At 38.9% G+C, this 24195-nt stretch overlaps 1 protein-coding gene across 49 annotated transcripts in view; it reads left to right on the top strand.

Moving 5' to 3' along the window:
* RIMS1 (regulating synaptic membrane exocytosis 1) overlaps nucleotides 1–24195 on the top strand; it is a 291550-nt gene that overhangs the window by 135415 nt on the left and 131940 nt on the right. For 35 of the 49 annotated variants that reach the window (XM_060752858.2, XM_060752856.2, XM_060752854.2 and 32 more), the window contains exons 4-6: nucleotides 9903–9956; nucleotides 13901–14241; nucleotides 17198–18075. In XM_060752858.2, the coding sequence (XP_060608841.1) occupies nucleotides 9903–9956; nucleotides 13901–14241; nucleotides 17198–18075 (1273 nt within the window). Of the gene's footprint in view, nucleotides 1–9902; nucleotides 9957–10603; nucleotides 10864–13900; nucleotides 14242–17197; nucleotides 18076–24195 lie in introns of those variants that run through there. The other 14 variants (XM_060752859.2, XM_060752857.2, XM_067467911.1 and 11 more) reach the window with 2 other exon arrangements.

Raw genomic sequence — 24195 nt, 5'->3', positions numbered from 1 at the left:
TTTATACATGGCCATCATGTCTCCTCTCAGCTTTCTGAAGGCTAAACATTTCCAGCTCATTCTCGTCTGAAGGCCAACCATGCCCAGCTACTCATAGGGCTTGTTCACCAGACTCTTGGTCATTTTAGTCACCCTCCTCTGGATACATTCCAGCCTGTCAACATCTCCCTTAAATTGTGGTGCCCAAAATTGGACACAGTATTCCAAGTATGGTCTGACCAAGACTGAATAGAGGAGTAGCATGACTTCCCTGGATCTAGACACTATACTCCCATTTAGGCAGGCCAAAATCCCATTGGTTTTTTAAGCTGCAGCCTCACATTGTTGGCTCATGTTTAACTTGTTGTCTACGAAGACTCTGAGATCTTTTTCACATGTATTGCTGTCAAGCCACGTGTCCCCCATTCTGTATCTTTGCATTTCATTTTTTCTGCCTAAGTAGCGTATCTTGCATTTGTCGCTGTTAGACTTCATTTTGTAAGTTTTGGCCCCTCTCTCTAGTCTGTTAAGATTGTTTTGAATTCTGCTCCTTTCTTCTGGAGTATTGGTCTATAAGTATTTAATTCTATTGTGAGTATGCAGAATGGGGACAGAAATGCTGCACTAAGAAAGAAAAATTTGTCTGCAGTAACTAAACAGTAAGAGCGAAAATAATTCAAAAGTAGAGCACAGAACCATTTGAGACTGTTGTAATTGTGTCTACTGGAATTTTCTAAAATGTTGCATATCCCTCCCAATTTGGTGTAGTCTGCAAACTTGATGATCATGCCTTCTAACCCTTCATCTAAGTCATTAATAAAGATGTTGAACAGGACCGGGGCCAGGACAGAACTTTGCTTATGGCACTCCACTCGTCACTTCCTTCCAGGATAAAGAGAAAGCATTAGTGAGCACCCTTTGGGTTCGTTCACTTAATCAATTACAGATCTACCTAAACATAGTTTTGCCTAGTTCACATTTGACTAGTTTGTTTGCCAGAAGGTCATGGAGGACCTTATCGAAATCCAGATATGCAACTTCCACAGCGTTCCCTGTATCTACCCACCTTGTAACTCTATCAAAAAAAGAGATCAAATTAGTCTGGCATGACTTACTTTTGATAAATTCTTGTTGACTATTAGCGATGATCACATTCATTTCTAAGTGTTTGTAGACCACTTCCTTAATGATCTTTTCCAGAATCTTTCCTGTTATTGGCATGAGGCTGACTGGACAGTAATAGTTTGGGTCGTCCTTTTTTCCCTTCTTGAAAATAGAGACCCTCATCCAGTCTGCTGGGATTTGTTTCGTTCTCTCAGAGATGATTGCCAGTGGTTCTGAAATGACTTCCACTATTTTAAATGTGTTGGGCACAGTTCTACCAAGGGCTGGTGTTAGCTGAGGCCAAGCTTGGTATGTGCCTGGGATACTGAACTGAAGAAGGCACTGAGCCGAGTTTAGTAAATAAAATATCTGGAATGAATTAGGTTGGAGGAGAAAAGCAGGATCTTTAACATTTTCTTTACAAAATACTTTGGATACTGTCTACAGAAATGAATCTTTTTAACAGATGAACTTCCATCGATAAGCTTTACAGTGTGTTTTCCTGTTAATACCCTGTCTCTCAACATTTATTCATAAATCCAGCAAACTATATACTCTGAAGCAACATTAACAAGTTCTACAAACAGTACAGATACTATCAACAATGCAAACTCAGCTTGGCAATGGTACATGACAGGAAATGGAAGAAGATGCCAACAACATTCTTTGCTCCGACTACCACTTATCTTTGGGCTGATCCTCCTTGATGTAGACACTACAAAGTATTTATTTGAGCAGGGATACACAAAGTGCTGTCTCCTGTTTTTTCTGCACACCCAAGTGTATTCTTTGAGCCTTTCCAACTCTTTTCTCCCCCATGCTTAAAAATTGGGAAGCATGCAAGTAAATAAAGGTATGTATCTATTAACAAAATAGACGTGCCCCTGGGTGTCACATTTTTAATTTTAAAAAATGGTACCAGAAGCAGAAATAACATGGAAAGCATAGGGTTAGGTTCCACCACAAAAAAAATTCAACCTGTTTTGGCAACCTTTTCATTCAAAGCTAACAGTGCACTGAAACAACCAGGTCAGGTTGCACAAGTAAATAAATAAATAAAAAGCCTTACCCAAGTAAATAAATTTAAAAAAAACATTTTGAACTTTCTAGAGACTACTTCAAAGGATCATTTCTCAGCAGCCTCCATTCACAACTTTGGTGGTTAATATGTTGTTGTTCATTCGTTCAGTCGTCTCCGACTCTTTGTGACCTCATGGACTAGCCCACACCAGAGCTCCCTGTCGGCCGTCACCACCCCCAGCTCCTTCAAGGTCATTCCAGTCACTTCAAGGATGCCATCCATCCATCTTGCCCTTGGTTGGCCCCTCTTCCTTTTGCCTTCCACTTTCCCCAGGATAATTGTCTTCTCTAGGCTTTCCTGTCTCCTCATGATGTGGCCAAAGTACTTCAGCTTTGTCTCTAGTATCCTTCCCTCATATAGGTGATGCTTTTAAAAACATTAAAGAACCCTGGCGAGGCAGGCTTGGCCAGATAAGCCTGGCAAGGCAGGCTTATCTGCTTTCCCCCTTTCTCTCTGTTCTGCTGTTCATGTATGCTGAGTATGGTATTCTGGAGACAATTGCTGTTTAGCATGCCTGTTCTAAGCAGGCACATGCAGTTTCAGTAGCATTTGTTACAGAAGAATCCCACTTTTCCCAGCTCAAGCTCTATTGCAGTTTGGCTCCAGGACCCTCATGAATATCAAAATCTATAGAGATCACCAATGAGCACCTGGTTCTTTAGGCTATATTTCAGAGGAAGGAACTGGCAAAATCATCTCCGTTTTCCTTGCCTAAAAAAACCCAATGAAACTCATGAGGCCACCATAAGCCAACCAGAGACTTGAAGATACACACTTACACACACGCCATCCTACTATGGCCAGGGACACTGGAAGTGATGTTCTACTAACAGTGACTATTTTAGGATAAATTAATGGGGAATTGGGTGGGTTTGGTGGAAGGCAAAATGCTGAACTTTTCTAATATCTGCATTTGTATGATTGTATGGGGTTTAGCATGGTTTTTAGATGGAATATCATAATTCTGTTACAAAAATTATTGATGGGGGTCCAAAAGGTGGGTTTCAGGGGCTGCATGGGCCATATTTCCCTTACTCTTTCTTAGAGGTGTTTTGAAATGTGTGGCACGAGGCTTACAATTCTTGGCTCCCAGGTATTTCCATAATGGATGACTCAAACATAGCCTGTTCTTGAATAGCTTAGCTCAGGTTCAGTGCTACATCTGCAGCATCCTATTCATCTAATCTCAAAACTTAGGAGTCAGCATTATAGTGTTATTACTGGAGTTGTAATACTTCGTTAATTTCATTCTGAAAGGAAGTAAAGCATAACTTTAGCAATTTTCTTCCAACTGCAAGAAAGCGTTGCAAACTATACAGTTTGTGAAAACTATTCGCAGTTCAGAAATTAGTTTGCACAAAATTCCCCATGCAGTATTTTATGACGAAAACAGCAATATATATATATATATATATATATATATATATATATATATAATTCCAAAAGGCAAGCCTTGATTTTTTTCATTTATATAAAAGACATCATTTTACTATTCCATTGTATATAATGGGACTTGAGCATCCATGGACTTTGGTATCCATGAAGGGTCATTTGGAGATACCAAGGGCCCACTATATTATCCAAAATAAATTGGTTGATTCGCACAGCACATCTATAAGACCACCGTACAATTCTAGTTTCATACAGACTGGCCAAAAATACTTGGAAACTGTGCCCATAACTAGTGGTCTTTTAAAAAAAAATCTCATATGATCTACCTCCTGTCCCAGTCTATTTCTTGTCAATATCTAGACTAGCCATGACTTTTGAACCCAGGGCAGGGAGAGTTTCCAACAGAGCCAGGAGTAAACCCTCAAGTCTGTATTCATTGCTTCAGTTCTTTCTGTATGTTTGAATATTCTCACTAATGAGAAGTTGGGTGGAGATGTAACCTTTGCTACTGAAATCTTCCTCTGACCTTCTTTCTCTCATGACATTTCTAGTATTCACCAGATCAAACACTTCTTCTGTGTTCATATTTTGACCTTGCTTACAAAAAGGTCCAACCATAAAGCTTTGTCCCCACTCCATTCATGAGTATTTATTTAAATGAACATTGGGGAAATAATGCATTAGCTGCTCATTAGGAACAGTGGTGTCTGCTTTATATAATTTGTAGTATTAAACTCTGGCATGCTTTTGCTTTGCATCAGTTCAAAACACATGATGAGGTAAGCTGTCTCCTAACAACCAGATCAACAAGGTAGTTAATTCAGTGTATTTGAAAGTAAGCCAACCTTAGTTCAGTGAAATCAAAGAAAGCACAAATTGCTTATACCAAAATATTCCTAAGTCAGCAGTTTATGACTCTGGCAGTAAGGTGCTGTCTATTCTTGCATTAAAAAATAAAAACCTCACCCAGCAGCAAGGTTAGAGACAAACCCATTTAAATTTTTTCCCATTCTCAAAGGTGTTACACATACAGCAATAAACAATATCATTCACATGCCAGTTCCTACTATATTGAGCTTTACTGACTTATAAGCTACTTCCTGCACACACAAAAATATATATTTTCAAGCCAGGAATGGTTGAATCTGTGGATAGAGAATCTGTGGATAAAAAGAGATGAATGGTGCATGATAGTTAATTCTAAGGTTAAAATGTTTTAAGCCAAAAAAGTAGAGACAATTGAGAAGAGATTATTTTTTTGCATCCAGTTTGGAACTGCATTGGCCATATGATACAGTTTCAAACTATGTTACAAGGCAATGTAAATTCAGCATCGCTTCTAAGTTCACAGTTTAGTCCTGTTCAACTATTATTTATCAACAAAAAAGAGACACATATTGAAATTAGGAACATTTTCCCCACATTATTCTCTTGAGGTTAAGAGGCCTCAAGTGTGTGAAAAGATTCCACAATAGTGAGTTTCCCTGGAATTAAGACAGGTGGTTCATTGTATGTATAATAGAGACCACTGTATTGAGCTGTTGTCCAGTATGTTCTCACATTGTGCTGATTTCCAATTCAACTGAAGTATGTGACTTTCACCTTTGGACTTGTAGAATATAAAGGCACCCAGTGAAAGGAATGATCTTAATATTTTCCTCACATATCCAGGTTTTTGTAGAGAACAAATGGACTTCATAGTTTCTATGAAGCAATTGTGAGATCCATTTCTATCATGAGTTTGCATATCTTTTTTTTTAAAAAAAAAGCATTTTGCTTTTGCTTTAAGTGCAATTGTACCAATAAAACAAAGTCACTAATGAATGTGCAAACAGTAGGACCACTCTGTCTCTCTGGAAACAAGCATTTAATGAGCTGATCTCAGAGAAGTTGGAAGCCAGAAGAAATTCATTCATAAAATGATGAATTAAGTGGCTGCCTTTCCTTATTCTGGTGACCATAATCAGAAGCAGGATGGGGAGACCTTTGTGGATTGAAGTCTGCAGTCCTAAGTACACCTTGTAAAATTGAAAAAGTATACCTGTTGGTTGGGCACTAGGCATTGAGGGATATAAAGTGTGTGGAACCATAATTTCAGCACAGTCTCAGTTTGATTCCAGAGAAGCAGTGCTGAAGAGTCCAATACCTATTGCTTCTTTATTGTTGTTGATTCAGTCTAATAACTGTATACTCCATACAACCATACAGCCACCTTACTATATATTAGTTGTCGGAACTAATTAAGCTCATAGAGCATGTAGTTCAGTAATTAGGGACTTTATCACACTAGAGCAGTGATGGTTATTTATCGTGTCCGGAGTGAACCAAGCAGTTGTATTGTATTTAAAAATAAAACAAAAATAAATAAATAAACACACAAAGTTTGCAAAGTTGGCATAGAGACCGAGTGCCCAAACTGAGGGCAAGGGGTACTTTGACCAGTAGCTGGCCACTTGGAATGTCTCTGGTGTCGCTATAAGAAAGTCCTCCATTGTGCATGTGGCAGGGCTCAGGTTGCATTGTAGTAGGTGGCCTGTGGTTTGCTCTTCTCCACACTTGCATGTCGTGGATTCCACTTTGTAGCCCCATTTCTTAAGGTTGGCTCTGCATCTCATGGTGCCAGTGTACAGTCTTTTCAGTGCCTTCCAAGTCGCCCAGTTTTCTGTGTGCCCAGGAGAGAGTCTCTCATTTGGTATCAGCCATTGATTGAGGTTCTGGGTTTTAGCCTTTTGGACTCTCGCTTGTTGAGATGTTCCAGCAAGTGTCTAAGTAGATCTCTGCTCATAGTTTTCTACGAGCAGTGATGGTGAACCTTTTAGAGACTGAGTGCTCAAACTCCGTGTTTGTGTGGGTTTCTTTTGGGAGGGGGAGGGGCAAGCAGAGAGGGTGGTGCTCATACTGTATTTCAATGGAGCTAATTACCAGTCAGATTAGTTTCAGAACCTGAGGATTCCAGTCCAGAACCTGAGACTCAGGAACAGCCTCTGCTCATGCCGTTAAGTTTGATGGATCAAGTATTGATCACAGTTGCTATTAGTCATATGGATTTTTCCTGTTTTGAAATTAAGAAAGAAATCTTAACCAGGAGATATCTTTGAGGTTATGGGATGTATTGCATCTGATTTACCAAGGGAGATGGGATTTTAAAAAACTACCTATAGCCTAGTACAGAGAATGAAGCCTGGCATCACAACTTGGAGGGAAGGAAAAAGCTAATTACGTAAACTCATAAATCTCCTGGAGACTCTTTTCAAGTCGTAGCAGCAAATTGATTTAGCCTTGCAATCCATAGCAAGCAACTGCTCTTTTTTTACTGCCTTGAGCATAGCCACCAAACCTGGAGAATGTGCCCCTCATCTGCTTTCTGGAAATGATCCAAAAATTGGGGGGATTCCAGGCTCAGTATTGAGACCTGGAAACCCGATCAGGATTGGAACAAGTAGAGGGAGTTTTGGGATTCAAGGCTGAGGAAAAGCAGTTCAGAAGTTCTGTTCACATATATAGTGCCCACATCTCAAAGATATTGAAGACATGCACATTATCTTACTAGCAATGTTTGCAAAGCTCGGTATCTCCCCAGTCATAAAAGAGCACAACCACAGAAACTCTCAGCCATTCTTTTTTACTATTAGACATCTGTTCTCTTTGTCTTTTCCTTTCATTTATTCCAGTCTGAAGTTACTGAGCATGGGTGACCATAGCTTGACATTTTTCCAAAAAAAGGTTTTATCTTTAATAGGATAGAAGCTGCATTCGGGGTGGTGGTGGGGGGGGGGGAGATTGTTTTCAAACTGTGTATGTAATTGTAAGCTAGCCCCACTGGACTGAAAGGCTTGGTCCAACACTGGTCACCTGCTGTTAGGAATTGTACTGGTTGGCATTTCAAAGCTAGTGGAGGGATGCTTTAATCTAGTTAATAGATACAATTGCTTAAAAAAGAGAAAAAATGGAAACGTTCCTTTCCCCTAGATGAATGTTTTTATCAAATCACCGCACACCAGCAGAAGCTCAGAACATGATTTAAGGATTTATTTTTAAGGCCCAGCTATCAATATTTTTAGCCTCACACAGATGTGAGAATCACTGTGAAATGAAAGTATAAATCTGTCTTTTGTCTTGTCCAAATCATATATGAATGCAGAAGTATGTAAAATGTAAACTACTTAAAATGGAAATGATACAGCCAAACTTCACTTTTGCTTTGGTAATGTTGGCCAGAATCCTTTAAGGGAGTTTTGCCTTCATATATGCATTTACGCATTCCAGAATCAGAACTGGAAAGTTTTGTAATGTCCATATTTTCTAGACCAGAGGTTCTAAAACATTTTCCACTCATGGCCCCTATCTGCCCGAGAAATCTTTATGTGACCCTGGGTATCTAGATACATAAAATAGGTATAAAAACCAAACATGTACTGATAATTTATTAGTATTTGCAAGGCTTACTAACAGGATATTTTTTCTTTTTTATGAAGTACAGCTGATGCATTTTCTGCAGAATCTACTGTAAACACTGCACACTGTTGCTAACAGATTTTTATAAATGTCTAAAATAGCTTCTAGGTTGGCAAATTTTTCACAACGCTCACTTTCAGTTATGGTGACCTCATTTGGGATTGACACCCACAGTTTAAGAAGCACTGCACAGAGGAGTGTCATTGCTTTAGTGTATAGAGAGCCAGCAAAATGACAAACACTGAATGGGACCCATTGTGTAATTGGAACCAGTGCACAATAGTACCTTATGCACACAATGGATCTTGATTCATATCAGGACCAATGGACTACAGGAGCAATACGAAGCAGTCCTCAAGTCGATACACATTGGGGCATCAGCTAGAAAGTGCCAATGTGCATCAAGCTCTACCTTTGCACATTGACCTGCTCTTGTCAGTGTCCCCCTTGTCCAGCTTCACAATTCACTATCATGGCTTCTTAGTGTCTCAGCTATATAGTTATTTATGTAACATAGATCATGATGTATAATTCCAGCCATTAATATTAGTGATTATAGCAATAGTTGTTTTCATTGACATTAATGAAAAAATAACAATATAAAGTGACAGTGGTGTTTAAAAACAATAAATAACAGGGCAGCATTCTTGTTAATTGGAATCATATCCAGAACACATTTCAAAATATGCAAATTAAAGTAGATTTATCCTTATTTTGTGTGGACTTTTAGTAGAAAGTTTATACTATATTACACAATGGTGTGCTTTTAATGTAATGTAGTCTTTGGATTTATATAGTTTGATTTAAGGTTGGAAAGCTGATATGTACACTAGGCATTTGGCAACATGCAAAGCTCATTCACTTGTACTTTCAAGGTAATTATGAATAAAGAACCCTATTTTATATCAACCATTATTTCCTAGTTTGAAGCAAAACTAGGAAATAATGCTTCCTCATTTTAATCATGGTGGTTGACTTTATGATTAACTGAAGACTTTCAATGAGTTGTGAGTTTTCCGGGCTGTATGCTCATGTTCCAGAAGAGGGGTCTGTTGGAAACGAGACAAGTAAGGTTTGTCCTACCCTGGACATTCCACAAATATAAAAACCCACTTGTCTAGTTTCCAACAGATCCCTCAACCTCTGAGGATGCCTGCCATATATGTGGGCAAAATGTCAAGAGATAATTCTTCTGGAACATGGCCATACAGTCTGGGAAACGCACAGCAAGCCAGTGATTCGAGCCATGAAAGCCTTCGACAACACATAGAAGACTTTCATCTTCTATGTGGGGGAAGAATCCAAACCACATCTGCACATTGTCGGAAGACTTATTCTTAACTTGATTCATTAAACTGAGATATAATTGTCTGGTGCCCATATTAACTTGTATGGGCACTGTCATGACATACACACAGTTCTTGATCAAAGCTTTCTGAAGTTAGGAGAAAGCCATACTGAGCTGTTGCACAAAAACAGGAACAAGGTGTCTTGCATCCTTGGGAAAAGCTTTGACAGATTCCATTCCCCTAGATTCCACAAGAGCTGGGCCAGATCAAACATGTTAGGGTTGGAGACCTCTGCTGTCTTCGATGTCATTTCCAGAAGCCTAGAGTGACAAACCATTCTAGGCAATATGGTGTAATTAGTCAGGGATGATGGAGGTTGTAATCCAATATATCGGAGAACCTGCATGATCCTCATTGGCACGATGGAGTCCTGCTGTAGACTAATCAAAATGGAAAGTAGTTTACGGATAATCTTCATCCCTTCATATTCATGTAGGAAGTGCTTAAAATTTCAGGAATGTGTATGCTAAGTTAATACCACATAGTATGGTTTTGTAATATCAATGCAAGCATTTTAAAGTTTTGCTTTCATGTTGTGTTAGTACAGGAATAATGTCTCTGCTGGCTATGGACCACTGTTGGAAGGGCCAGAGACAGTAAGTGTGAGGTTTATATATGGATGTGAATGAAACACTCCAGACTGTTCACATGAGGGCATGCATGGAGTCCTTTTACCGTCCTAAAGCATGTTTCCACTGTCTTAAAGTTTCCATGTGGATCTGCACAAGGAATCTTTAACCCATGCAAAATGCGTTCCCATGTGCTTGATTTCTTTTCTTTCTAGCAGAATAGATGTACCACGCTGGCACAATCAGACTTAGCTGTGTGATATGGGAAAGCACAGTAAGAGCTTTACACAATGTAAAAATGAAGACAAGCTGATAAATACTACTAGTCACTTGCCTGTAAACACTTCACATGGCCAGATGTGTATGCGATTGATATAGATAGGCTACACAGAGACATATTCAAGAAAAGATTGGATTGAACATGTATTTATAACAATCTAATGCTGTATTTAATGAATTAGACATTTCTGCAAATTGTCATGCTTTGAAATCTAGAGTCTTTCCTCAAATTCCTGGTAAAATGCATGCAGGTCTAGAAGTCATTTTAAAGGGCTGTAATCCTTCATCAGTGTGTTTGTTGGTTGCCTAACATCTGTGGATTGTTAAAATAAGTTATTACACAGACCTGCTTTAGTTTAGATTAGTTTGGACCACGGCCCAGTATTTTCAATCAGGGTATAATTCCTGCATGCTGCTAGATTGCTTGCTCCACATACTTCCCTGCAAAATATTTGTCCGTAAGCAGCTTTCTCACTGAAACTGTTATATCACTTCAAGGGTTGTCTGCTTTTCCCAACCATTTTGGGGAAGGGCTTTTGTCTGTGCCCACCCTCGCTCCCACCTCTTTGAACCAAATATAGCACAAGGCTCACCCAGCATGCGCTAACTAAGCCCTGGAGAGAATCCTAAACCGAGATGGTAGTATAGCCTCCATGTGAGTACAATGTAGATTTCCTTCATGTATAGTTTTGTGCTGTGTGTATGTGTGCGTGTGTAAATTCTCTAGCTTATCGCTCTAAACAGTGGGCAACTTGCAGGCAAAGATTTTTGAACTTGTTTGTGTATATTTATACGTGATGCCTATTCTGGCTGTTTTGGATGTATAGCAAATATGTGCAATAAGAATTGTGAAAGTACATAAAAACAAAAGTAGAAATATTTAATTTTCAAGGATATGCTTTTCCCTATAAGTTTAGTTATGCATAATGAAATTCAGTAACATCTGTCACTATTATACTGGCAATTATATTACAAATGCATTGCATAAAGATGATATTTTATTTGATGTTAATTATTTAAATAGAGTTGGAAGTTGGACTTATGAAGCACTTTTGAGTTTTATTCAGTACATCAGATAGGCCCTAGAAACATTTATTTTGGCTTTCTAATTTTGATTGGAAAAGAATCAGGGAACATTGCTCATTGTCAATGAACTTGGAAACTTTGGGATATCATTCTGCAAAGGTCTGCTTAGAAGTGTCATCTCTTTCACAAAAGTAATCTCTTTCACAATCTTAGTATCTTATCAACATGTCTAATATTTTGTTCTGGGCCATTAGATTTCACAGATATAATTATAATATTATTTCATGGATAAACTTGTCTGTTGAAACACACGTATGCAGCAGTACATAGGAGTCATCTAGTGATGGTTTGCTGGTAGACTTTCAGTTTGATTTTACGTGAACATTTAGATAGTGCTGCCCTGTGTTTTTGTTTGTTTGTTTTGCAAAACTCCAGAAATGTTTAATTCCTCCAGTGCATTTCAGTCAGACAAAAGAAAGAAAGGAAACCATAATCAGGAATGTTTTTCACTGCTTCCTGTTGCTGATGCTATCCCTATAATTCTGCTGAGGCTTATCTGCTCGTTTTTAAATGATTCATACCTGTTTATTTTGCTGCTTGTATATGTGTTTGATAAGATCCCATGATTACTTTTGGCAATGAAACTAATTAATTTTGTTATAGTAAATACTTGCTTCTTTTGTCTAAATATGGAGGAAAAAACTCTTCTTCCATCAATGGATAAATACATTCAATTTTTCTGCCCACAATTTAAATGCTTCATTCATCACTAATACCGGGCACAGCCCTCAATAAAAAATATACAATATATTTAGAAATTTCTACAACTTAAATTCTATTATCTATGCAAATTTAAAGATACTTTGCTATCATTCCTCATTTCTTAACTATGTGGAACTGTCTTGGGCACATATTCTGCTTATTGTGATGATATGTCATTATCATTTATTTGCATATTAAATATATTGAGCTTCTGTGGCATATTTTCAAATATTTGGAGGGTTGTGGGTGTTTCTGCTTTGCATGTTAGCTGCCAGTGAGGATCAGCAACACTGTGGATATTTTCCATTTCCCCCTAAAATTTCATCTCTTACTCATTGGACCTTGCTTATACATATCTTGGTTACTCAGTTTATACTGCGTTTTCTCATTCTGTTATGCATGTCATTCATCATTTACTTTTTTCTATAATGTGTTTATTTCTTTATTCTTTCTTATATATATGTATATATATATGTGTGTGTGTGTGTGTGTGTGTGTATATATATATGCCATATTTTCTAACAACTTGATCATGTTTACATTTATTGCAAAAAGTGTTTTTGTTTTTTGTTTTGTTTTCAGACTTAGATTTAAGTAAATGTGCACAGGATTCCCATGTAACTTTTTCTGTTGCACTGCATGACTGGCTGCCTTGATCCCTGCATAATCCTTCGGGCCATCATCTGGCTTTATGTTGCTGTTATCCAGTGTTATGGGAGGAATTTATATTTTTAAATACCTAGTAGTAATAGCTCAGGAATGCTTGCTTGTATACAGACCTCCAGAAAGCATATAAACATTTATGGAAAATGAGTATTTGATCTTCTTAAATGTTTCTGTAATAAATCAGCTTTTCATTTTATTTTCCTGCAATGATGTTTCCATGTACTGATTCAAAATTATCACTGGTACAGATAATGGTAGTATATTAAACATAAATGACGAATTGGTATACAGTAGATGTGAATAACTAGAAGGGTAACAAAGCAGTTGACTGCACATGTTTAGTTCTTCAATAGCCATTAATAAATGAGAGATAAATTTTGGCTTGAAAACTATTACCCATAGTTCTGGTTCACCTTACATTTCACACACGGACACTGCTTTGTTATTCTCATCATAAAATCTGTGTTTGATGATTTTTAAATAAACAATCCTGCTACTATTTCATTAATCTTTTTTGATGTGGGCAGAATCTGAGCCACTGCTACTAAAATTACTTGTATAGTTTCTACATTTATTATGTTTTCACTCCACTCTTATCCAAGCAGTTCAGGTAAAAATAGGCCCCAACCACACTGTCATATAATGCAGTTCAGTACAGTGAAACTGTATTATAAAACTGTATTATATGGCTGTTTGGATGGGGCCATAGTCTGCCTTATACCATGTCAGACTGTTTGCTCATCTAGATCAGTAATGTTTGGGTCTGGCTCTCACAAGATTTGGCAACAACTCTCTGTGGTCTCCTTTTCATCATCTGGTGCCTTTTTATCACTAGAGACTGAGCCTGGTGCTCTTTTCAGGAAAAGCTTATGCTATACTACTATTGAGCGATGGCCCTGCCTTTCCACCCAAAAGACTGATAGATGATACCGAAGGTGCAGCTACACTAGAATTAATGCAGTTTAGCAAAAAAGCAATGGTTACTTTGCTGCCTAGGCAATTGTTGCCTTCCATTTGTTGTTAATTGGTACAACACACTTTCAGGAATACTGATGATACACAAATGTTTGGGGCATACCAGCTTGCAGTATGTTTGGCTCCCTAGAGTAAGAATAGCACACTCCCCATGAGCATGTTATAAGCATGAGCACCAATACACATGTTACCAAGGCGATTTTGTTCTTCAACTAAGCTTTTCAGCAACTGCTAAATAGTTAGACTATTATTTTCCTTTGTAGGTTATGTGGGTATGCAACCTATGTCGAAAGCAACAAGAGATCCTGACGAAATCTGGAGCATGGTTCTTTGGAAGTGGTCCACAACAGCCCCCCAGTCAGGATGGAACGCTGAGTGACACTGCCACTGGTGGCGGTTCGGAGTCGCCTAGAGAAAAGAAGGCACGGCTTCAAGAGCGGTCGCGGTCCCAAACACCCTTAAGCACAGCAGCCGCCACTTCCCAGGAAATCTCCTCCGGTGCACAAACTGACAGAAGAAAAGGCACAGAGGCATCACAGCAAGCTATGGGCCTGGAACAGAAGCAAACTTCGTCAAGGTCTAGAAGTGAACCCCCAAGAGAGAGGTAATGCCGAAGCCAAGGAGCATTACTTCTGTAACCCTGGCAAGAATTGGAGATATAACACTAAGCAGTGGAAGGGTTACTATAAATGTAAAAGCTCTAAGTGTGGTTTCTTTAAATGGCAGTGGAATGCACAGAAACATGCTGGTAACAACTGCAGCACTGTATATTTGGGGTAGGGGAGAGTAACAGGAATAGTAAAGTAATTATGGGTACTATTATTAATTTCCCTCAGTAAAAAAATACTGATATTAAGGTCGCCATATTTGTTTTGCTTATTAGTAATGTGACCAAGCTTCTGACAGCAGCATCTATCTCTCAACCAGTGATGGCCATAGCTTTTTGTGGGCAGTCATTTAAAGTACACTCACTGTTCTTTTAGTTTGTTTGTATAACAGGATTAAGTTAGCAAGTTCTGAACTATATTTATGTGCTCACACATAGCATGTTAGAGATAATTTCCAATCTTACCTTCTGTTTGACGTTTTCTGTTGGTGGATGTGGGTTCTTCTGGAATGGTAAGTCTCTACTGCAATCTTTTTGACTTAGGACTCATCACAATGAGGTGCTTGATGTAGGCGCCAACGAGGCAAATCATGGGGCAGTAGGGTGAATTCGTTGCCCAGAATCCTGCTTCATTCGTTTGCCCATCATACGCCTGAAAGCATACATTTCTGGCATGCACCCGTGCTGTCCCATGATTTCTTATCTGAACGTGGGTAGTCTCCCATGTTCAGATTTCCTCCTCTTACCACACTTCGCTGATGCAGCCAGCATAGAGCCCCACCAGAAGTAGATGGGCGTCATGGGATGACCTCTTGTGGGCACTTGTCGGCTTCATGGGTGAAGTGTTCTAGGACAGGGAATTTTCCCCATGTGATGGGGTGCTTAGTGCATAGTTAACTGGTAGATATGGAGACACTATAGCCACTAAGGGATTCACCAGACTAGCATTTTAAAATGGGTACCCCCCAGATTCTTCCCATTTTCTGCCTCCTTCAGAACTTTGGGAAATGTAGTTTGGGAAGGTGAGGACCTCTCTAGCTGACAATTCTAAAGGCCCTGCCCTAAACAACATTTCCTAGAGTTCTGTTGGAGGCAGAAGATGCTAAGAAAGTGGGGGTGCCCACTTTAAAACACTAATCTGATGAGGCTTTAACTCAGGTTTAAAGAAGAGTTGAGACAAATTGCAGGACACTACTGTATATACATGTACGTATACATCTAGAAATTATAGTAAAAAATTAACCATAAAAATATAGGTTGACTTATCTACAGGTCAATCACCGTTTTTTGTGTGTATGTATATATAAACTCTTCTCAAAACAGGAACCATTACCTTCTCTGGGTAGAGTGGTGAAAGACAAGAGCTTATTCTGTCTTGGGAAAATCTAAAAGAAGCACAGGTCTCCTTGGTTTTATCCTCTGTGGTTCTGCCTTTGGTCCTTTTGGATGCCCTGGCAGGAAAACTGTGGTGGCAGTAACCACAAGTGGCTGGCCCCTGACCCAGTGCTGGCATTTTCCCCTTCCTGATGAATTTTTGATTTGTCAATGGGTCATATTCATATCCATAATTTTGCCCCCCAAAATTATGTTGTCAACTTATACAGGAGGTCCACCTATTCAGGTGTCTTTGTGAGGGGAAATCAGTCATTTGAATGGGAGGATGTCTAGTGAGGGCATGGCATGATCTGCAGGTTCACCTATGCATTTTATCCATGTGGTCAGCAATGTATCCAAGCCTTCAAAATGACACATACCAGCTCAAGATTAATTTTCAGAAATATAAGAAGACTTCTCCCTACCAATGCTTTCTGATTTGATTCTCGTTTTACTATTTTACATACATAGAAGATACATGTGTTTTATAATGGTTTATAACAGAATGACTGCTGGTTTTAAGATGCATTCTACACACACATAAAACAGGAAGCAGGATTTCTTTGTTTATATGGAGAGCAGAGCAGACAGACACGCTGGCACAAATATTTAGGCTATGGTTTCTGGTCCTGAAAAGGATTCTTTAATAACCCGACTTCTTATGAGGTCTTTTAAAAATCACTTTCAAAAAGGAAAGTTGAAATAAAAAACTAACAAACAAACCCTTAAGAGATCTCTGAAGAAAAGTTTTATTACCTTATTTTAATGTCTTATCTTTTTAAACAGAAATATTGGAAGTTGAAAATTTAATTAAATTAAAAATCTTTCACCCGAACTACACTGGCCATAGAATGTAGTTTCAAACTAGTATTATAGAAAGTGATTCCACTGTGCAGGCACTTACATAAAGCACCTTGAAACCAATTTGAGGGCCAGAAGGTGATTACACAAAGCTCAGAGAGCTGATGCACAGTATGGATTTTGACACGATCCATAGATATGTCCAGGGTCATTCCATAGAGAGAGGAAAGCATCAATACTGCTTCAAGGGTCAGTCAGCCATTCCCATCGCTGCCATTTCCCACCCAGGTATTAAAAAAGTTTTCCAGCCCTTAAATAGGGCACATTCTTTATAACATGGCACACTTGCAACTCTAGATGCTGATGGTTCTGCCATTCATTAAGGATCCACGTCTGTCTGTTCTTTGAACAAAGCAAGGTAGGAAATTAAAGTTTATGTAGGAGCCAAGGTTGATTGGGATTGCTTTGCACAGGCCCAGAGTAAATTTCCTTAGTCCCTTCCAAACAGCCTTGATGCACAGAGAAAACTTGAAGTTCAGTTCTTCGCATCTTCAGGTATGGAAAGGCTTTGGACAAAATTCTAGAAAGTCAGTGTAGACACTATTGAGCTAGCTGGAGTATAAGGAACCTTCTCTGTTTCCTATTGTATTGTCGATTTTTGTATATATAGAAACAGTGATTTGTACTAGGTTGGCTTCACTGCTTCTCATTGTATTGTATTGCATTGTATGATTTTTCCTCCCTCTTAGTTCTCTTTATCTCCATACATTTACATTAGGAAGAAGACATCTGCAGCTCCTGAACAGAATGGGAAAGGAGGTCTAAAAGGTGAGCGCAAACGTGTGCCAAAATCTGCACCTCAGCAGGGTGAAGGACAAACAGATGAGAGGGAAAGTAAAGAAAGACGTGATGGTAGAAGATTAGAGAAAGGGAGGTCTCAGGACTATTCAGACTTTCCACCCAATTTTGAGGAAGGCAAGGCAATAGATGAAGAAAAGCAAAGGAAAGAAGATGACTATCACACTCGGTACAGGAGTGATCCAAACCTAGCAAGGTATCCGGTGAAGCCACATCCTGAGGAGCAGCAGATGCGTATGCATGCAAAGGTATCAAAGGTGCGGCATGAAAGAAGACACAGTGATGTCGCCTTGCCCCATACAGAGGTCGAGGAGCCTGAGGTGTCTGAGAATAAACTAGGAAAGCACCCACAGTTGCCAGCAACTCAGGACATGAAATCTCACCCGGACACTCAGAGGGCATATGCGATAGAAAGAACAGGTGACGTAAGAATTTCCGTTTCTAAACAATTAGCTAACCATAGCTCACCAACTCCCAGGCATAGCGTGGTTCCTACAGAGCACTTAGAATCCAAAAACCACGATTCCTTTAAAACACAGAGTCGCCTAGATCCTAGCTCTGCTATTCTCAGTCGGAAAGCAAAGCGGGAGAAAATGGAGACTATGCTAAGGAATGATTCCCTTAGTTCTGACCAGTCAGAATCAGTGCGACCATCTCCTCCAAAGCCTCATAGATCGAAGCGGGGTGGAAAGAAAAGGCAAATGTCAGTCAGCAGCTCGGAGGAAGAAGGAGCGTCAACCCCTGAATATACCAGTTGTGATGATGTGGAAATAGAAAGTGAAAGTGTCAGTGAAAAAGGTAAGAAATACAAGAGTTACATTTATGTTATATGTGAAAAATATTTGGTCCAAACATTCTTTGCTGTCACTGGTTTTTAATGTTACCAAAATCCAAGGGGATTGTGTGTTTTACTTGCAGTTTTTCTGCCTCTCTTTCCCTCTTGCAAAGCTGAACTGTAGTTTTAGAATTTCAAGGCTTTCAAATAATCAATTACTTTTCCATCTTCAATTTTGAAATCGTCTGGGGATATGGTACAGATTGCTGATCAAAGCTAGTATTGACCTCACTGGTTGGAGTGATAGGTAAGGATAGCAGAAGTAGAACAAAATCAGATCCCCACTTTGTGGAACTGTCTCTTGATTGGCCTTGAGGAAGCCACTCTCAGCCTTAGTTCAGAAGATGGCTATGAATTTTCTGCTTAGCAATGAGCTCCTCAGAAAAAAATGTATAATACTAGTGTAACAAATAACAAAAATGAAACTTTTGTCCAGCTGAATTCTGTTCAATTTACCGTTGCATTGTATATATAGAAACAGTGATTTGTACTAGGTTGGCTTCACTGCTTCTCATTGTATTGTCCTGGTGGTCTCGATGAACTGAGAGGTTAAGCAAGGGAATAACTTTGTCCCACTGGGCAATATTGTTCAAATTTGCAATGTAGGTACAACCCAGCCAGAGACATACATTTTAATGTCTCAACAGGGAAGATTTGAAAACCAAAATGTTTGTGTTGTTTCCTTTCCAAAATTATTTTCATCCTTCCTTTAAATTCAAATAAGAGTTGGCTTGGGTCAAAGTTATCTGAAGGGGATAGTATCATGCTGGAGACCTGTCCAAGCTTTGAGATTTTTGGGACAGGCCTTTCTTTTCTCTTAGGACCTTATCAGATGCAGTCATCTCTGCTTCTACTCCCAGTTCCTCCTCGTTGCTGAAACTGAGTTCCATGGAACCCATCGCATGATGCAAGGCAACTTCTGGCAGGACTTTGTGGGGCTCCGTTTCAGCAGTGTGGAGTAACAGAGACCAGAGTGCTTTTAAAGGAGTCAAGTGTTACCTGACTGCAATTGGAGAACATGAAGAGGAAGCGGAGAAAGGACAGGAAACCACGTGGGATGGGAGGCCATCTCAAAAGACAGGGAAAGACAGTAGGGAGCAGCGGAGGATGGTTCCTTAGCTTTCTCCCACTTTCCCCCATTCATCAGATGAGGTCATTGGTCTCATCATCCATACAGATACAACCGGTGGGAATGCGGGAGAGGACCTTCTTGGTGGTTATTCTAAGCTCAGGAGGGATGCTAGAATAGTAACTTACTTTCTGTCTCTTTTATTCCAACTGTCTTTTAGGATCTGTTTTATTTAATTATATGCTATCCTGTTTTTACTGTGTGTTCTTTTAATAGGTGTGTTTCAGGTGGTTTTAAATTCTGTAAATATTTCATTTCAAAAGTATTTTTACATGTTTCTACTTTTGTGGGTACAGTTATTCACAGGATGCCCCAACTGATATGTGAAGAGAAAGCAATGAAATAAAATAAAAATATTGTATCAAAACCATAAGGGTGGTGTGAAAAAGCAATTGTGTTGTCTGCCAACACAGTGCCAGTCTTAATACAAGATATTGATGATGACCATTAGACCCCTAAATAACTGGATCTCAAGACTTGGAGCAGCACCTCCTCTACACACTTATACTAAAATGCTGAGGGCTCATTTTTCTCCCCACCAATGGTGAAAAGATAATGTCCCTTTCTTTAGAGGCATAACTGGCATTGGATTTTGTTTCATTTTGATTCCAGGATATAAAGCTCTGGGATCTTATGATTTTTATTTACTCTGTTCATGTATACAGCTATAAGTGTGCTTGAGCAGATGTAAACATTTGGCTCTTTAAATATTTTCACCATTATTGCAGTGGTGGTGGGAAACTATAAGAATTTTCTTGATCACACATTGTGGAATGGTGTCACTCTCAAATTCTCGTTCTTAACTCACCATCTTGGAATAAATTTGAATTCACCATATTGTAATGTATCATTGTGAAATTTAGAATACCTAAAGTAGTGGTTTCCAACCTTTGGTCTTCCAGGTGTTTTGGACTTCAACTTCCAGAAATCCAAGCCAGCTTACCAGCTTTTAAGAATTCTGGAAGCTGAAGTCCAAAACACCTGGAGGACCAAAGGTTGGGAACCACTGCCCCAAAGGCACCAGGTCCTGTCTGATCTTAGAAGCTAAGCAGAATCAGCTCATGTAGTACTTGATGGGAGGTCATCAACAAATTTCTGGTCCTATAGGCTATATTTTAGAGGAAGGAACTAGCCAACCACCTATGAATATTCCTGAATATTCCTCGGTATAAAAAGAAATATCTATGACATTCACAGGATTGCCATGAACCAACTTTAAGGCATGTGCACACAAAGTATGACTTTTATCCTAGGAAATAACTCTAATTGAATTCTTAGTGTGACTTTTTTTAAGTCATCATCCATAGATTGCTTCTGTGTTTTTTCCAGCTATCACAAATAATTTGTCTGAAAGCAAGCTATTGGTCTTAAATTCTTAAAGATGAAATATGCAGCGTTTCAATTTTGTTGCGTGCTATGTGTTTAGGTTTTTTTTTCCTGATATAGAAAAAGTTGTGTAAAATCTGAAGGCAGTTCTCAGCTACTGCAATATTCTTGTCTTGTGTAGCAGCTGTATGAACATTTCTTCATCCTTTTTTGGTTCTGGAGAACTGAGTAACTTATCTTTCATTTTTCATCACATTGCTCATGCCCAAGCTTATCTGCAAAAGACTTCAGACTGAAGCGGAGATATGCCCTGGATTTTCTCTAAGAAAACTTCAGTGAGCCCCAGCTGCAAATGGTGTTTCTACATCCATAATTTTTTGTTTATTAAGTCTCAGAGTTCACAGTTACACAAAATATCAAGACTAAGAAACATGTGCCTTCTAACAGTTGTGAAATTACAGTTCACATCAGCCCTAACATGTGAAGTCAATGATGAGGGATAATGGAAATCAGAACCCAGCACCTGGAAAACCACACATTCTCTACCTCTGCAGTGCAAAATTATCCAAAAGGCCAAACTACATACTATATTAAGACTTCTTCACACAGTCCCTGAGGCTGTGCCATTTTGCCAGCAATGTATAAATCTACACTGACAATGTAATGCGTTTTCAAACTGCATTATATGTCAGTGTAGGTGGAGCCAAAGAAGTGGTCTTCTGACTGGCAATTTCACCAGTACATTTGGATATCTTAAGCACTAACATGAGCAACAAGCAACATGTATTTAGAAATGATAAAAATAAAAGAAGGAACAATGAAGATCAACTAGAATCTGGCAAGGTGGAATTGGAGTTGATTGGGGGGTGGGAGGGGGAGGACTGACCTTGTAAGGTTACTAAAGCTTAGAAGGAGCATTTAAAGAGCGTAATTGTGCTGAGTAAGGGAAAAAACATATCTGAGGCTTTAGCCTTTTGCTTTCTGATTCAAGGACATTTGGGATTAGATCCAGATTGATCATAGTCAAAGTAGGAGAAAATTAAGGAAGTTTAAGTTAATATGTGTTGGCTAAGGACCTCATCAGACAGGGCGAATTTAGCATCCTAGGATACTTTCACCTTGTTTTCTGGCCATCATACGGCATTGTATGACTTCTGGCAGAGGCCCCACTCCCAACTAAGATGAAACCATTGCCAGAGGCTTTTCCCACAATGGAGCCAGTATGGGTCCTCTCCGGGAGGGCGATGTTCCCACTGTGCGATGGGGAAAACTTTAACGGAACTGTGTGCAGGGCGACAGATTTGCCTTGCTGCCCCTTTTCTTTTGTCTTGATGTCAGACAAAGTGGGACACTTTGTGTGGCCTTTGTGATAAGGCCCAATTTTGTCAAACTATGGTCTTATTAATTTCATTAGGTTTTCTATAAGGATGAATAAGTCTAGATTTAAATCTTTTAAAATTACTTTTACAAGTATTTCCAAATTATTTCCTGTTTTGTTTCTTTTCATTCTGTAGCTTCCATCCTGTTTCTTCTTCCATCCACATTTTTTGATAAATTGAATCAAAATGCTTTTATAAAATCCAGATGAAAAGCATTCTTAGTGTCTTCTGTGTTTCCAGTGATGTCTCTGCTTTTCCTTCTTTGTGGGATGTATAGATTTATCCCCTAGTTTGGCAACTGTGGACAGCTTCATAGATTTTTTTTTCCAGACTAGGTGATTTAGCTAGCAAGTTATCATTCCTATACTTACAAACTGCCTGGTGGGTATAATCCCAGCAATAGAGGCTGCCATTTTGTGTACATTATATTAAACAGCTGTCATGTGCTAGTAATGACTTGTAATTGTCCATTTGATTAGTAGAACAGAAAAGAGCTGTGAAACATAGAAACATAACTGTATTTACTGATGCTGCATAACTGCAGGAGGTCTGTGTAAAGTATCCGAACTCAGTGGTGCCATCTGGTTTAGGTCATGCCATAAGTGTGTCAAATCTGTTCTTTCTCTTCTATGTCAGATCCTTATATAGAAAAATTAAACCTGAAGCAGAACAGATTAAATTAGATAAACTGTTATCTCTCTGTGGAAAGTAGTTGGTTTTCCCATTTCTCTCTTCTTTTTTTCTCATGCTCTGTCAAAGGAACATAAGGCATGTTGTGATATGGAACACATTGCATTTGTCCCAACCTAGATGATTGATTTGAGAAAAGGAATAAGCAATGATTTCATACAATTTGCCCTCTTAAATCCAGAATATTGACTTGGAGGGGGGAAACTATGTGACAGAGATTCTTTTTCTATACATTATATTAAACATCTCAAATAGTATCCTTTGCATTGCATAAGCTGAAATAGTTTATTTCCAGCACTTACTTCTTCTGATCCTCAACTCAGGAGCTAAGACCAAGGGTCCTGCCACACAGCTGAATAAAATTCCACATTATCTGCTTTGAACTGGAATAGATGACAGAGTGGACTCAGATAACACAGTTCAAAGCAGATATTGTGGGATTTTCTGCCTTGATATTCTGGGATATAGGGCTATGTAAAAGGGCCCTATTTCCCAGAATGGGAAGAATGTGTACTGCATGCATTGTATGGACTGGTTGGCCCTTCCTTCTTTCCATAAATTAGACTCAGGAGAACAATGCCTTTCTAAGTAAATGAGTTATGAATCTTAACCAGTGAAGAAGAAAGGATTGTGGATGAGCTGCTTGCCCAGCAAAAAAACTGAGGCCATTTGGTGGTCCTGTTGAAACTGATACTTCTTAGGAAAGTATGTTGAAATTTGATTGGGCTGTATGCTTTATTCTCATATGTTGGCAGAATACCCATCCCTATTACCTAATCTTCATATTCCTTCCAGGAGGGAATACTTACCTCGTGGGACAAACATGTGACAGAAACTATTTGAGAGATACCTGTAGGAAAAGAACTACGACTGCTATCAATAATACTTAATTATTGGGCTATCACAGGGATTTTAGAAGCTGTAGTTCACCCTTTATAACCTAAGATAGAAAATCATAATGGAATGTTGGTATTCAAAAAAGCCCAGGGGAAAGAGAAAGATGGATCTATCCAGTCCAGCAAGCTTCTGGTAGAGCTGTCACTCTCTGGTTTCCCCTATGGCAAGATTTCCCTCCTTGGGGAAAAAAAACCAACATGTTGGCTGAATCAGTAAATGGACAGAACAGAGGTGGAAGTGTTCAGCTACATACATGATACTTTTAAATTTCTCCCAATAACCTTAGAAGGGTTTGAAACAAAGAAAGAATCTGAAGCAAAGAGATTATGAGGAAGGAGGAAATATTATGGGAGCAGAAGAGTTGCAGCATTCAATTTACCTTAGTAGGTCACTATCTCCATAGTACTGACAGTAATGTTTTCCAGAGCAAGGCAGGATAGTATTTAAGAGTAGGATTTCTATCTTAACAAACAATTTTTCAAAGAACGTGCCTTATGAATCCTCTTTCTCCATATATATTGTGTCCTAGTAAACCTTGATAATCTTTTCTACAGAACATAAACATATATGGAGGGGAAGCAAAATCTGACACCTTATGTTAACCTATAATGTGGAGGCAATGTGAAATGTCTTATTTCTAGCCATAAACTGGAAATAAGTAG

The sequence above is a fragment of the Anolis sagrei genome, chromosome 1, assembly GCF_037176765.1.
Source record: "Anolis sagrei isolate rAnoSag1 chromosome 1, rAnoSag1.mat, whole genome shotgun sequence".
Lineage (NCBI taxonomy): Eukaryota > Metazoa > Chordata > Lepidosauria > Squamata > Dactyloidae > Anolis > Anolis sagrei.
This window is presented reverse-complemented; position numbering and strand designations above follow the sequence as displayed.